The sequence below is a fragment of the Nomascus leucogenys genome, chromosome 20 (assembly GCF_006542625.1).
Source record: "Nomascus leucogenys isolate Asia chromosome 20, Asia_NLE_v1, whole genome shotgun sequence".
Taxonomy (NCBI): domain Eukaryota; kingdom Metazoa; phylum Chordata; class Mammalia; order Primates; family Hylobatidae; genus Nomascus; species Nomascus leucogenys.
Window position 1 is genome coordinate 43,934,845 of NC_044400.1, and position 13,362 is coordinate 43,948,206.

Sequence of the window (13,362 nt, forward strand, 5' to 3'; positions counted from 1 at the left end):
TTGTTGAAGTTTTGATTGCTAGTTCTAGAAATTATATTGCTTTCTAAAACCTTCAAATCCAGCAGTAACTAGTCTGAGAAGGTGTATCCCAATGATTTATAAAATATCCCTTCATTTTAATCCAGCTAAATCAAACATGAAATGGAGTGTATTAACTCTAGTTTGGTAAGATGGGTAGTTTTTATAATTAGCAGAATTTTTTAATAAAATTACTGTATTTTGTCACTTCAGTACGAAAAGCCTCCCAGGATTGTCCCTGTTGCATATTTAAATCAGCTTGCAAGTAAACAGCTAATTCATGGTTTCAGTGTTTTATGTTGGATGAATTTGTTTTCTAAACCAACTAAACTGTTTTAGGTTCATGAGAAAGTGCTCAAGTTTAGCCAATAACATTTGAAGGCAGTAACCAGAAAATAATAAAATTGAGCACATGAGACAAAAGTATAGACAGCATCAGGAATGAGAACAATCACTTCAGCAAAAATAAGTGTCCTTTGGTAAAAGAGAAACAACTGAAGATACAATTAGGTAAATTACTAGAATAGGATTAGTTCTCAAAGAGGCACTAGAGAGGCAATTTGAGGAGCATCTGATTTTATTAGACTGAGGCCATGCGTGCTTAGCTGCCTGGAGCCCCATGTCCTCTCCCACAGTCTTCCCAGGGACGACAATTGGGTGGGGACCTCCATGCAAAACCACAGCAAAACAGTTCATGGATATGTTACCTCTGAATTCTATCAAATAATTTTCACATTCAACTCCATTCTCCTTAAAATAAGCACGTGCTTCCACTGACCTGTATTTTAAGATGCCTTCTAATACTACCATAAGCAAAAAGCAAACTGGAAATACATTTCCATAAATTCAATATGTCATCTCCATTTAAATTTTGTTTTTGTATGCGTAGGGCGTCTCTAACCTAAAGTTTTCATTTCAGTAACACAGAACTACCTCACTTTAATGAAGAAAGGTCTTCCTAACCTGGATAATTTCATGAATAGGCTAATAAAATTTGTTGGAAAATATGAAATACCTCTTGCCATTCAGTTTTTATTACTTTCAAGTCATGAAACTAGCAATTTAAATACGGATTTCCTGTCAGAATAATTTCATTAACTACTGTTTAATTGCAATTTTAAAATAGCCATGTACATATAAAAATATGTTAACAGTTTGTCCCCTTAATAGTTTAACATGCCTGTTAATTATTAGTTTTCCTGAACGTATACTAAATAAATGTTTTAGATTATGCAAAGGTAAAATGATCCCAACTCAGTGAAATTTGTCAAATTCCTGGTTGTGACCGTATCTACTTTCAGGAATTTTTTTGATTATCTCATTTTAGAAAATTTCCCGTGGATTCAAGTCAACCTGGTAAATTCTCCGCCATGAGAAGTAGCTAATAATCACAAAAATAAAACAGGTGGGGAAAATAAGGAATTATCCATTTGGACAAGTGTACAGTCTGTTCACTTTGGAACATAACCATTTTAAAGCAAATTTACTATGTCAAATGTGCTTCTTTTTGGTTAGAAAAGCACATTTATTTTAAATTTGTCTCCAAGGAGCAGTTATTTTTTTGTTTGTTTCTGAGACAGAGTCTCACTGTGACACACAGGCTGGAGTGCAATGGCGCGACCTCAGTTCACTGCAACCTCCGCTTCCTAGGTTCAAGCGATTCCCCTGCCTCAGCCTCCCAAGTAGCTGGGATTACAGGCGCCTGCCACCACACCTGGCTGCAAATGTGCTCTCTAAAGCAGATGATGAAAGAAATGTACAGACCATGAGTACCCAACAGGTTGAGAGGATGCCCTACTCCAGACAATAGCAGGAAGTTGGCCAAGTACCAAAAGGGCCCATGGGTTATCAAGGACTTACTCGATCAAACTGTAGGACCATTTTCTCTGTTCCTCACCTCTAATCAACATCTGCCCTTCCGCAGTACTTAGCCTTTCATTTTTATTCTAAAATATTTCATCTGCTTTCTGTTATTTATCCTTACTACACAGCTTTCTGCCCACTAGAATGCAAGTGACCTGGGACAGTGTCTGTAACTTCTTTCTTCTCGAGGCAACCATAAGCAAAAAGGTAGTACTAATGTATTTTACAAATGAGAAAACTGAGACACAGTGAATTTAAGTGGCCCAAAGTCACTCCACCTCCACTTTTAAGTGACAGCCAGAAAACTAACCCAAGCATTACAGCTTCGAAATCCATGCTCAATCACCCTCTGGAATCCCATTTCTCATGTGTAAAGGGAGAAATGTTTATCATCTAGTGTTTTTATTCATGCTTCAGTTTATTCCACATTCTCATAATGCAGCATAAGCTCTCCTTGACCTACAATCCCCTGATATCAATGGGATATGTATAATATGGCAATTGATCACTTTTTCCCCAATGGATTTTCTGAAAAGTACATTGGATATTTTTGTTTTCCTCACACAATTAGACCTCCTAGGCCTAATGTCACACAGAATGTAGAATTTCAAAGTAGACCACCTGAGTTCAAATCTGTCCCCTATGGTATTGTCCATCCTTGGGCACAGTGTTTAACCTTCTCGACTTGATTTCTTCATCTGCAGGATAGGCATGATGATAATCCCTTCTTCAGGGTTGTGAAGATTCAGTGATACAATTCATAAAGCACTTGGGACACACATGGTGCTTAATAAATGTTATCCATTATTGGCATAACGACCTTTCAAAATGCAGAACTTCTATTTTTCACAATCATCGTGGTATGAGGATGTTGGATTCAAATTCTTTCTGAAAGCAAAAGCAGACAGGTTTCCCCTGTAGTTTGGTGGTTTAGCAGCTTGTGATGAGCAGCTCCTTGGAAATTCCAAAAGATTTTATTTGACCTTTGCAGCCTAATCTTTCTAAAATGGAGATATGATCCCATCCCCTCCCCTGTAAAATCCTTCCAGACTCCCTCTTGCATTTGACATCTATTCAAATACCATGGTGTTCAAGATCTCTAATCTGCCCCTGCTGCTCTCTCCAGCCTCACTCTTCTTCTCGATTGTTTTTGTTTTTGTTTTTGAGATGGAGTCTCGCTCTGTCGCCCAGTCTGGAGTGCAGTGGTGCAATCTCAGCTCAGTGCAAGCTCCGCCTCCTGGGTTCATGCCATTCTCCTGCCTCAGCCTCCCGAGTAGCTGGGACTACAGGCGCGCGCCACCACGCCCGGCTAATTTTTTGTATTTTAGTAGAGACGAGGTTTCACCATGTTGGCCAGGATGGTCTCAGTCTCCTGACCTCGTGATCCACCCACCTCTGCCTCCCAAAGTGCGGGGATTACAGGCATGAGCCACAGCGCCCGGCCTTCTCCTGGGTTCTTAAATGTTCCTTGTTCTTTCAGGCTCATGGGTGGGTGCTTCTGTGCCTCTCTATGAATTCTTTACTCTGCCTGATATATTTTTTCCCTTATTTCCAGCCCCCTTCTCTTTCTTTCTCTGCCCTGTCTTCTTCATTCAAGTTCTACATGTCTTTCAAGGCTCAGGTCCAATGTCAACACCTCCAGGATGAACGGTGTCCTTTGTAAGTGCTGCCAGGGTATCCTGCACTCCCCTGTAATCGCAGTTACCACAAAGAGCAGAAAAAGATAACATGCTTCTTTTATAAAGCATCTATAACATTTTGTCACAAGTATTTGTCTTTGTCATGATGCTGGAGCCTATAGTAGATAGTGGCTCCTTGAGTTGGAGGTGCATTTTAATCATCTTTCATCTCAGCACCTGACCCATAAGTGGTGTTCAGCAAAGAATTGTTGAATGGGACAATATCTAGAAATCTGCCACAGGATAGGCTTTTTACCTAAAACTGTGAATAATAATATCAGCTACATGGCTTCCAGAGAGAAGGTCAAAGGCATGTACTGCATATCACTAATTACTTGGTGATATGATTTGATCTAGTATCACTGAATGCCATATTGCAATGAGGTACACAACATCTCTCTAATTTTAAACAATTTATGGCCAGTTAAATTGACTGGGGCATCCTGCTCAGGAAGGGAAATCTGCAGATGTGAACTCTCTATGAATTCCTTAGCATTAACTTGTCTAATGGACATAAACTGTTCTCCAAAGGGATGACAAATAAAAGTACAGCTACTAGAGAAATCTAGCAACTAGATGGTATTCAGTGGGGATAGTTCCACCCTCCAGGGGACATGGTGGAATTGCATGGGGAAATCTTCAGCATTAGAGTGTTGGGGCAGAGGTGGCTGTGCTACTGGCATTCACTGAGGGGGACTTAGTTGTAACCAAGATCCCACAATGCGCAGAGCAGCCCGCACAACAAAGACTTGATGTCCATCAGCATGACTTTGGAATGTCTGCCATTACTACTGGTGAAAAAAAAACGTAATCCCATTTTACCTATATTTGTTGCACTGCCCTAGTATACACTAAATTCTTCAAATATACAGCCACTGTGCAAATCAAAGGATGATCACACTTTGCTGGGAAAAATCACATTAATGACATCAGTGTGATTGTGTTTATTTGAGTTGCCAGAATTACCAACTGCATCCGTCTGGATTTGAAGCGGTCACATCATGGTGATTTTGAATAAGGGGTTAGCATCTGTCTTTTTTAAGTCTGCCCAAACCTTTACATTTAGAAATTAGTTACTTCCCTTTCTTTCTTCTTTCTGTTTACCATTGGGGCATGGAATTGATTTTTAAAAATTATGTGTGTAGTGAGTTATCTATAAATTTCATTTTAGGACTGATAAAGGGATGTCACAGAATATTTGTTCTAAGGAGAGCTCATTTTGGGGTCCAACGGGGCTGAGAATCACTGCCTTTGAAGCTTAGGCTTATGCTCTTAAAATCTCCGATGAATTTTGTGCACAGAAACATCAAAATTTCAAAGCAGGTCTTCCGTTGCTGTTCGGATCTGTTTGTTTATGCATGTCAACTCCAGTACAGACTAGCTACAGGACCTTGGGCAAGTTGCTTCATTCCTTTGTGCCTCAGCTTTCAAATCTTTAAAATAGGAATTGTAATACTTTTCTGTTGGGGTTGTTTAGAGCATAAAATAAGTTAATACATATTAATGCTTGGCTCATAATAAGAGCTTTAATAAGGTAACCTTAAAACCATTAAAAGGACCAATATACCACAAACATAAATAAAACTAGTCTAATGGTATAGGAGTGCACCAAAGAGCATGTGTATAAATGTTCATCCTTTTACATGCAGCTGTGTCTTTCTTTAATTATTTTGAGCCATTTGGGTTACCCGGAAGTCAGGCCACTTTTAGATACAACAGGACAAAGCAGGAGACTGGAAGTCAGAACCCCTCTGCCTTTAGACTGAGCAGAGGCCTAATGTCTTTGAACTTGTTTCCTTAACTAGAAAACGAAGAGACAAGGCCAAACAACTCTCTTAGGACAGAATTCTGCCTCTAACTAGTTGTGTTTGAAAACTGAGAGTGACATATGATAGCATGAATTCCTATAAATCTGGGCTTTCAAACCACACCTGCAGGGGCCAGGTAGGTAGCATAGCAAAAAATAGATGGGCCAGGTGGGGAGACCAGGCAGGAGGCTGGCAAATGGCAGGTGTCCTGTCTGAAGAGGACTGACCTGACCCCAAGGCAGTGCAGGACCCCTGGTGCCACGTCCTTCATGTCACGAGAAGCCAGAAATCCAGATTCTTATGAGAAATGTCCCAATGATTAATTCTCCATAGGCCAAACACATCGGAGGGCTGTAGACTGAGACCTCCATAAAAATTCACTTCCTTTGCTGCTTTCACGAGCCCTGATATGGAATTTTTTTTAATTTTAAAATACGAAGTATGTGTTAAAGACATTTCCTTTTATTGAATAGCAAAAACATCGCTAAAGAGATAAAATGAATCACTTTAAAATTTCAATAGAGTTCATGAAAACATAAAGTATTTTATTTATTCTAATCCAACAAGATATATGCCCAAATATATAGTCATCAGACATAAAATTCAGTGGCACTGGAGATATATATAATATTAGATGATTATACCAATAGCTAGACTTTGAACTCCACAGTTATTAACATAAAAATTACAGTATGACTACTAAATAATTAGTACAGTCAATGTGGTAAATACATTAAATTACAAATATTTACATTTGTACATAGCTCATTTTACAAATAAATGTTTTAAGCCCCAACTGTCCAACTATCACTGAAACACTAAATGTTGCTGAACAAAAAGTCTGCAATAAATACTCCCTCCAGTGAGTGGGGGAGATGATTTTACACAGACTCTGTGTGTTACAATGAATGTCTGAGTATATATTTAGAACTTTAAACTCCTCATGTGATTATTGAAACCTTGTATTCTGGAAAAACTCATAAACAAAATTTAGTTATTTATTTAAAAAGTAAATGTTCTCATTATGCTAATATTATTCATGGTTAGGTTACTCCCGAAATCATAAATAGATTGTTCACTGCCCCCTGAAGTTTACCTAATAGCTAATTTTTTAAGTTAACCTTTGATAATTACAATTAAGTATTTTTCTTTGCTTATTTATGAATATATTTCTATCATAACTCAATGAACAACTTATATGAAAAAGAAACATGTAACCCTTTTCTAAGCAGTATAGCTGAATGTCCAGTAAAACATTTTCAGCCAGTTTGCAACTTTAAAGTCAAACTGCTGCATATTTTGAATAAAAGTAGCATAAATTGAAATATAATGATCACATGTTTGCAAAACTAGAAAACAGTTCTCTGGTTTAGCCTTTCTGTGATTGGAGCCAGAAACTCTCAAATTAGAAGGTGCTGTATTTTCCTAGCATGCTCCTCCATGACACCGATCAGTTACCAGGGAAATTTTCTCAGAATTGCATGTGGCAATGGCAGCAGGGCTCCACCTGTCTGCCATTTGACTGAGTTGTGGATTCATGGCCTGGGCGTGTCAACTGGAGCTGAAGTCTGGACAGCTCTTCCCTGGCAGCGGGGGCTCCTGCTGGAGGGGGTAAGCGAAATACTGGGGTGACACCAGGAAACCAGATGGCTGAGCCAGGTGGATTGAGTGGCTCGTGGTGTATGGCGGGGGCGGTGAGGGCACCAGGCAGCCCGGCTCAGCCCTGGCAAAGGAGAACCTGCGGATGGAGCCGCCTGTGGAGCTGGAGCTCGTGGCTGTGCTGGACTGCCGGGAGGGTGCCCTGGGGCTGGTAGAGGTCAGGATCATGGGCAGGGTCTCTGTCTGATAGCTGCGGAGTGAGAAGCGGATTGGCTGCTGCGAGGGCTCCTTGGGTCTCAAACAGGTGCAACAATAAATAGCCACTACAGAACCCAGGATGATGAACGCAATGAAGATGGAGCCGACGATGAGAAAGGGGACGTAGACAGGCTCTAAAAGGCAAAAACAGACATAAACAGATGCTCGGATGAGGATCTGCCAGACTCTGCTTGGGCAGCTGAGGGTTGAGAGGTGGGAGACTCAGTACTGTCACTGTTGTCAGCTCAGTTTTTCAGAGCTTGTTAATGGTAACCTCCAAAATGCAATGCAAACCGTGATGGTGGAATATTCTTGCTACTCCTAGCAGGGAGAAAGCAAACGGATACCGTAGCCTCTGTTAGCAATTAACCATCATATTGCACATCTGGAAGTCAGAAAAAAAAAAACGGAATCTGTTCTCCTATTCAGGCACTGGAGGGAAAGGGTGAGTTTTAGGGGTTAAAATAATTCTAGGTTTAAATGCAGGTTTTAGTAGTTTGATCATGGTGAGCAGTAAGAGATGTGACCCCTCTCTTAGGCTGGCAATCCATCTCCCATTCAAGAATCTCCAGTCTAAGCAAAGAGAGCCAGGCCTATTAAATGAGCTTCTCCTCTACACACAGACCCAGGATTTTATGAGACTACAGAAAGAACAGTATAAAGAAATTCACAGAGGGCCCCAATCTACTGTGTCTCCTACCATACACCACAAATTGCCAGCTCTGGCTGCTTCTTTCCAGGAAAGATTTGGAATACCCACTCCAGCTGCCGTGCCTCTCAATTCCCATCCAAGTCTGGGAAGTCAGACTGAACTTTAGATAGATCACGAGGCAATTCTTGGTGTCTACGGCCCAGACTTTCTATAAAAGCATCCCTCAAACAGAGCAAATTCCAATTTCCCCTTCTCTCTCTACAAGGCAGACATAAAATTTCCAAGCCCAGAGGCATCCCCTTGGGCAATTCTCCAGGTCTCTCCCCTGATAGAGCCGCGCTAGGACGCAGCCTCCACCTTACAGGTAGAAGAAAGAAAACCTGCATTGACTAAGTCCATACTGTGTGCCTGGCTCTTTCTTATTCATTATCTGATTAAAGTCTCATGGAGACCCTGTGAGATGGACATGATAAGCTCCGTTTTCCAGATGTGGAAATAGATCAGAGAAGTTTGTGCCTTCCCATAGACAGAGCCAGTGAGGGACAGGTAATTATCAACTATTTGTGGGCTACTAGGCATAAGCTCTTCTGTGTCCCTCCCATTCTGCCCTGTTTACTAGCACCAGTGTGCAAGGCAAGGCAAAGGTAAGTAACTACCATTTACTGAGCCCTGCGCTCCAGCATTCACACACTCCCACGTCACCAACAACTTAACTCCTTTGAGAGCAATATGCCCACTTTAGAACTGAGAAGAGGTATCCAGAGCAGTTAAGTAACTTGCCCAAGTTACACCGCGGCAAGTGACAGCCAAGGTCCATCAGGGTTTGCCTGATCCCAGACTCAGTGAGTGTGGAGACTGCCTCTCCCTTTTGCTGTCCTCTGGCATCCGAGCCGAGTAGGGAGCGCAGAGGGAGCCCCTGCTGCAGACTGGACAATTGCACTTACTCCCAGAGGGCAGCTGGGTCCCTTAGGGTGAGCAAGTGAAGCTGTGGGGAAGAGTCTGCATTTTTCTAACAGGCCAGGACGGCCTAGATTTCCCTTTCAGCTGAGCATCTTTTCTCCAGAAACCACTTCCCGAATCCTCCAGATTGGAAATGTTGACCCCCAACATTCACCCTCTAGTGGAGCACTAATGGAGGCAGACTCCTCTGTCCTCTGGGTTACCAGTTTGCAGGGAGGGGTCGTTGGGGAACCCTTAATGATCTCTCCAGCCTCTCCTCCCTTTCCCGGAGACCTTCTCTTGCCGGCTTCAGACCTCGGCTCTCTGGAGTCCTGGGGTGTCTCCCGCTCTCAGCTCCGCCCGCTTCTCCGGTTTCCCCGGCCATAAAATCCTCGCCTCAAGCTCTAAAGCGTTTCCCTGATGTTCCGATTCAGGTGGAAAACTTTTTTTCAAGGTGTAAATTTTCTCTGCTGGGGTCGTGATTTATTCGGCTCTGAAGTGAGCGGAAATTTGACCCGTGTTTTCCGACGTGAGAATAGGGGGCGGGGAAGCCCCTTCGACCCTTGTTTCTAAATCTCCACCTCGAAGACCTGGGCATTTCTGAAAGGCGTGACAATAGGGGGTGGGCCGGAGAGGGTAATTTGATGCAGAGAATTGAAAGGAAGTCTGCAGAACGGGGCCGTGGCTTAGAAAAGCTATCATAGGACAGGAAAAAAAAGTGACTGGGGTTTCTTAGCCCTGAAGGGCTGCAAATGAGCGAGCGAGAAGAGTCGCGATTCTCTGCATTCGGCACTTCCCGAAGCTCCCGAAGTGACAAGGGCGCGCAATGGGACACCCTCGGCCCCTCCACCAGAACCCAAGTCTACCCTGGCTTTACCCGCACGACCCTTCTCCCGGGAGCTCCAGCTGTCTTCCCCCGGGCCACCAGGCACAAGCCCCGCGCTCCTCACTGTCCCTGGCAAACTTTCCCTTGGGCCGACCCGCAGAGACCGCAAGTGGCGGGAAGCGGGACTGCAAATGAATAGAGGACCATCATCTGAAACGCGACCACCCACTCATCCCTTGATTCCCCCCACCCGGCCGCGTCCCATTGGCGCACAGACCTTCCTGGGTCTGTGCATCCTCCCGCGCACACATGCAGCCGCCGCCGTTAGGCGGGCGGGGATATGTCCCCGTAAGCCCCGCACTTACGCGCGGTGATGCCTGGGTTCTCCAGTTCGCCGCGGTCGTTGGTGCAGCCGCCCTGCTCCAGCCTGGCGTCGGCCGCGGCGCAACAGTAGCGGAGCGCGCAGGAGCCGCAACAGATGGTAGCGTCCAGCGTGTCGAAGTCCTCTGGGCACTGGAAGCCCTCGTGGTAGTTGCCCTGCACGTCCACCCAGCCGTGGCAGTACTCTCCGGACTGCTGGGCGCCCGCCGGGCCCCAGCCCAGCCAGCCAAGGAGAAGGTAAAGCGCCAGCAGTGCCCTCATTGCCACTGGGCTCCCTGGGCGGCCGGGAGCAGGACGCAGCTGGAAGGCGAAGGGCTGAGCCCGGGCTCAGGGCGCACAGCGATTCCGCCTCCCCAGGGACACGTCGCAAGCGGCTGGCCCCGGCGGCCGAAGCCAGTCCTGCGTGGGATAGCAGGGGCCGGGGAGGCGACAGGGGCTGCACTACGAGTTCCGCAGGCCGGGAGTCAGCATGGTGCGCGGGGCGAGTTGGCGAGGGCCCGCGGGAGGCGCCGGCAGAGGCAATTGCTGGGGCAGTCGCTGCCGCCCTTTGCCCGGCTCATAGCGCTCCGCGCGCGAAGGGCGCGCCAACCCCCCGGCCACCTCCCTCCCCACTCCTCAAGGGAGCCATCGCGCCCGGGGCTGCCAACTCCAGCGCCGCACAGAGTCCCAACTTGTGGCGATCGCCGGGTCCCGAGAGGAGCCGGAAGAAAAGAATTGGTTCCCCACGTGCGAGTACCCCGGACAGGCGGCCGCTCAGCCCCCGCCCCTATCTGTCACAGGAGCAGGAATCAGCTCCGCCGCGGCCAAGTACAAACGGCCGCGGGGTTGCTGACAGCTCTGCCCGCAAGGCGTCCTTTAAAAAGGAAGAGGGAGGAGGAGACAATGAGGGTTAAGAAAGAGTCCGCCCTCCCGGGTCGCGCCGCTGGAGCTAATCACAGCGGGTGCGGCGCGGGCTGAGGGTCCTCTGCGCTTTCTGGTTCGCGCTCCATCCTCCGCCTCTCCCCGGCCACCCCCGCCCATGCAGCTCCCCCAGGACTTGACTCTCAACCTGAAGATATCAGACTCTCCCCTCCCCCGCCACACACCCCAAATCTCTCACAGTCCGGAAATCTCTGCCGAGTGACGTTGAGGGCTGCCGAATTCCCGCGTTTATCCACGCACGTGGGCGCGCGAGTGGAGACGCTGGATTTACTTTTCAATGGGATATAATGCACGAATGCGGTGCAGTCATTGAAGTTTGTCTAATCATCTGTGCCCTGTTGCACAGACTCAGACTCGTTCCTGGGATACCGCTTCTAAAGGTTCAGGACGGAGAACATGGTTTTCAGGTGTCGCCAACATGTGCTGAGCTTTCCACCTACGTTTCCACTTTTTCTGGGAGGAACGGCACATTTTCACAAGCACACACACACACTCGCACTTTTTCCGCCGAGTGAAGGATTGCCGGTCACCTCTGCCAGCCAAGGCCAGCTCGCAAAACCTCAAAGAGCACGACTTCTCCGTTCACGCCCGCAAAGGAAATAAAGGAGCAAAATTAATGATAATTGAGCAGAACTGAACTTCTGTTCAGGGAAAGAAACACATTTATTTAAATGATGTGTCCCCTGTGGGCTATTTTCAGGGGCACTGCTCCGTTAGCGGCCTAAGTGCCTTATGAAACTGGTGTTATGTGAAACCTGGGCCAAACGCAAGCATTTATTTTGACTGCATCCTGAACTTCCAATCATCGTCTATTGGTATGTGTGAATATGTTCGGTGTATCTCGGCTTATTTGTCAAACACGCTGCATACCCGTGTCCCTGAGTTAGATGTCGGCAAGTTGAGTGAAACAAAAGGAACAAAGTGTTCTCAGCTCCAGCGACACAAGGTGCGCGGTCAAACGCATTTTTCACTCTCGCAGCTTCCTGATGAACTGAGTCGATTCCGGAGAAACTTTTTTAAAAATCTCCTATTAAAAAGATTTTTTTAAATCTAAGTTAAAGTGTCCTTCAATTAAATAATTACTTCTGATTTCTAATTTTAGGTATTGGGATTAGCTTTAAGTTATGTGGCTGCTGAAAATACATGTCCAACATTTCACACTTTAAGTGGGACTGTGTGAATACTTAACTTTATTGCTCTCTTAGAATTACATATTTCTTAGGACAATACGAAGTTATTAAGTAAAAACAAGTTGGAGCTTTCAATAACAAAAAATGAAACAGTTTTTTAGTTGAATAGTTTAAGCATATGGGAAATTGTTTTGCAGAAATTTCTTAGATATTGGGTTTTTCATTTACAAAAAAAAGTTCTTGCCAGACTTAATCTTTTTTTTAACTCTAGTTGTTTTTCAGGAGTGTTGTTTCAATTATATATATATATATCCTGAGCAATTACAGGAAAATGTCACTTAGAAACACAGCAAAAATGAGATATAATGATTATCATCAGATGATAAAAATTATGACATGTTTACTGCTAATAACTTTCCCAGAACCACACCTTTTAATATTAGTTTTTGTTAAAATTTAGAGGAATTTCATTACATCATAACTGCATAAAGTTCTGCAGCAGCAGCAACCTTTGCTGGTCCCCCAAGGGTCAAGTTTCTCTCATTATCCAGCTGTTCTTTGATAGCATTAATATTTTAAGGAGTGATTTGTTGGCACTTACCTCCCATTAATTACATTCTCCATGCCACAGTGGGATTCTTTTTCCTTGAGACACCAGCTATAATTAATTCCCTCGTTCAAAGCTCCTGTCTACTTGACTTATTTAGAGGGCATTTTACTCAAATTTAGTTGGATGATATTTACTAATGGAGAGTAACCAAACCTCCAAATTACTTGATCCTTCATAGATCTGACTTGTGTGAACAGTAAACAACTGTGCACCATGCTTCAGATCTAGGTCGTCATCCTAAGTGCCTTTAAAACCATTACAACAATCAGCTTCAGGAGTTTGCCTGGGCGAGGGGTTGGGGGGAGGCAGTGATATGTTTGGTTTCTTGTCATAGAAGATCTCTGCAAACTTTCCATTGTCAAATTTTAACTTCAAAACTGATGCCCTGAGAATCCTTTTCACCAACAGAAAGAGAATATTCACCTCTTTTTAGATGTATAAACATCCAAAGTCTCTGTTATTCTGTAACTAGTTTAATAGTAAAGGAAGATGAAAAAGTTCTCATAGACACCCCTGAAAGACTCTAGGGGGAAGACATACAGATAGAAAATAAAGTCCACAATATCTGGGGTATTATGAAGAGGTTTTGGAAATTCTTTATTGTTTCTTATCTCAGTAACACAAATTCCATATTTTGGTCAAGAACATAATCATAAGAGATCATTTCCCCAGCCTACA

At 44.4% G+C, this 13,362-nt stretch overlaps 1 protein-coding gene across 1 annotated transcript; it reads right to left on the reverse strand.

Annotated features, from left to right (window-relative positions):
- Nucleotides 1–5,887: 5,887 nt before the first annotated feature.
- Nucleotides 5,888–10,853, reverse strand: SHISA3 (shisa family member 3). The gene is made up of 2 exons (XM_030801174.1): nt 10,008–10,853; nt 5,888–7,359 (listed from the first exon to the last, which is right to left on the reverse strand). Exons 1-2 carry the CDS (start codon nt 10,282–10,284, stop codon nt 6,920–6,922), a joined length of 717 nt encoding a protein of 238 aa, XP_030657034.1. The 5' UTR covers nt 10,285–10,853; the 3' UTR covers nt 5,888–6,919.
- Between the last annotated feature and the right edge of the window lie 2,509 nt (nt 10,854–13,362).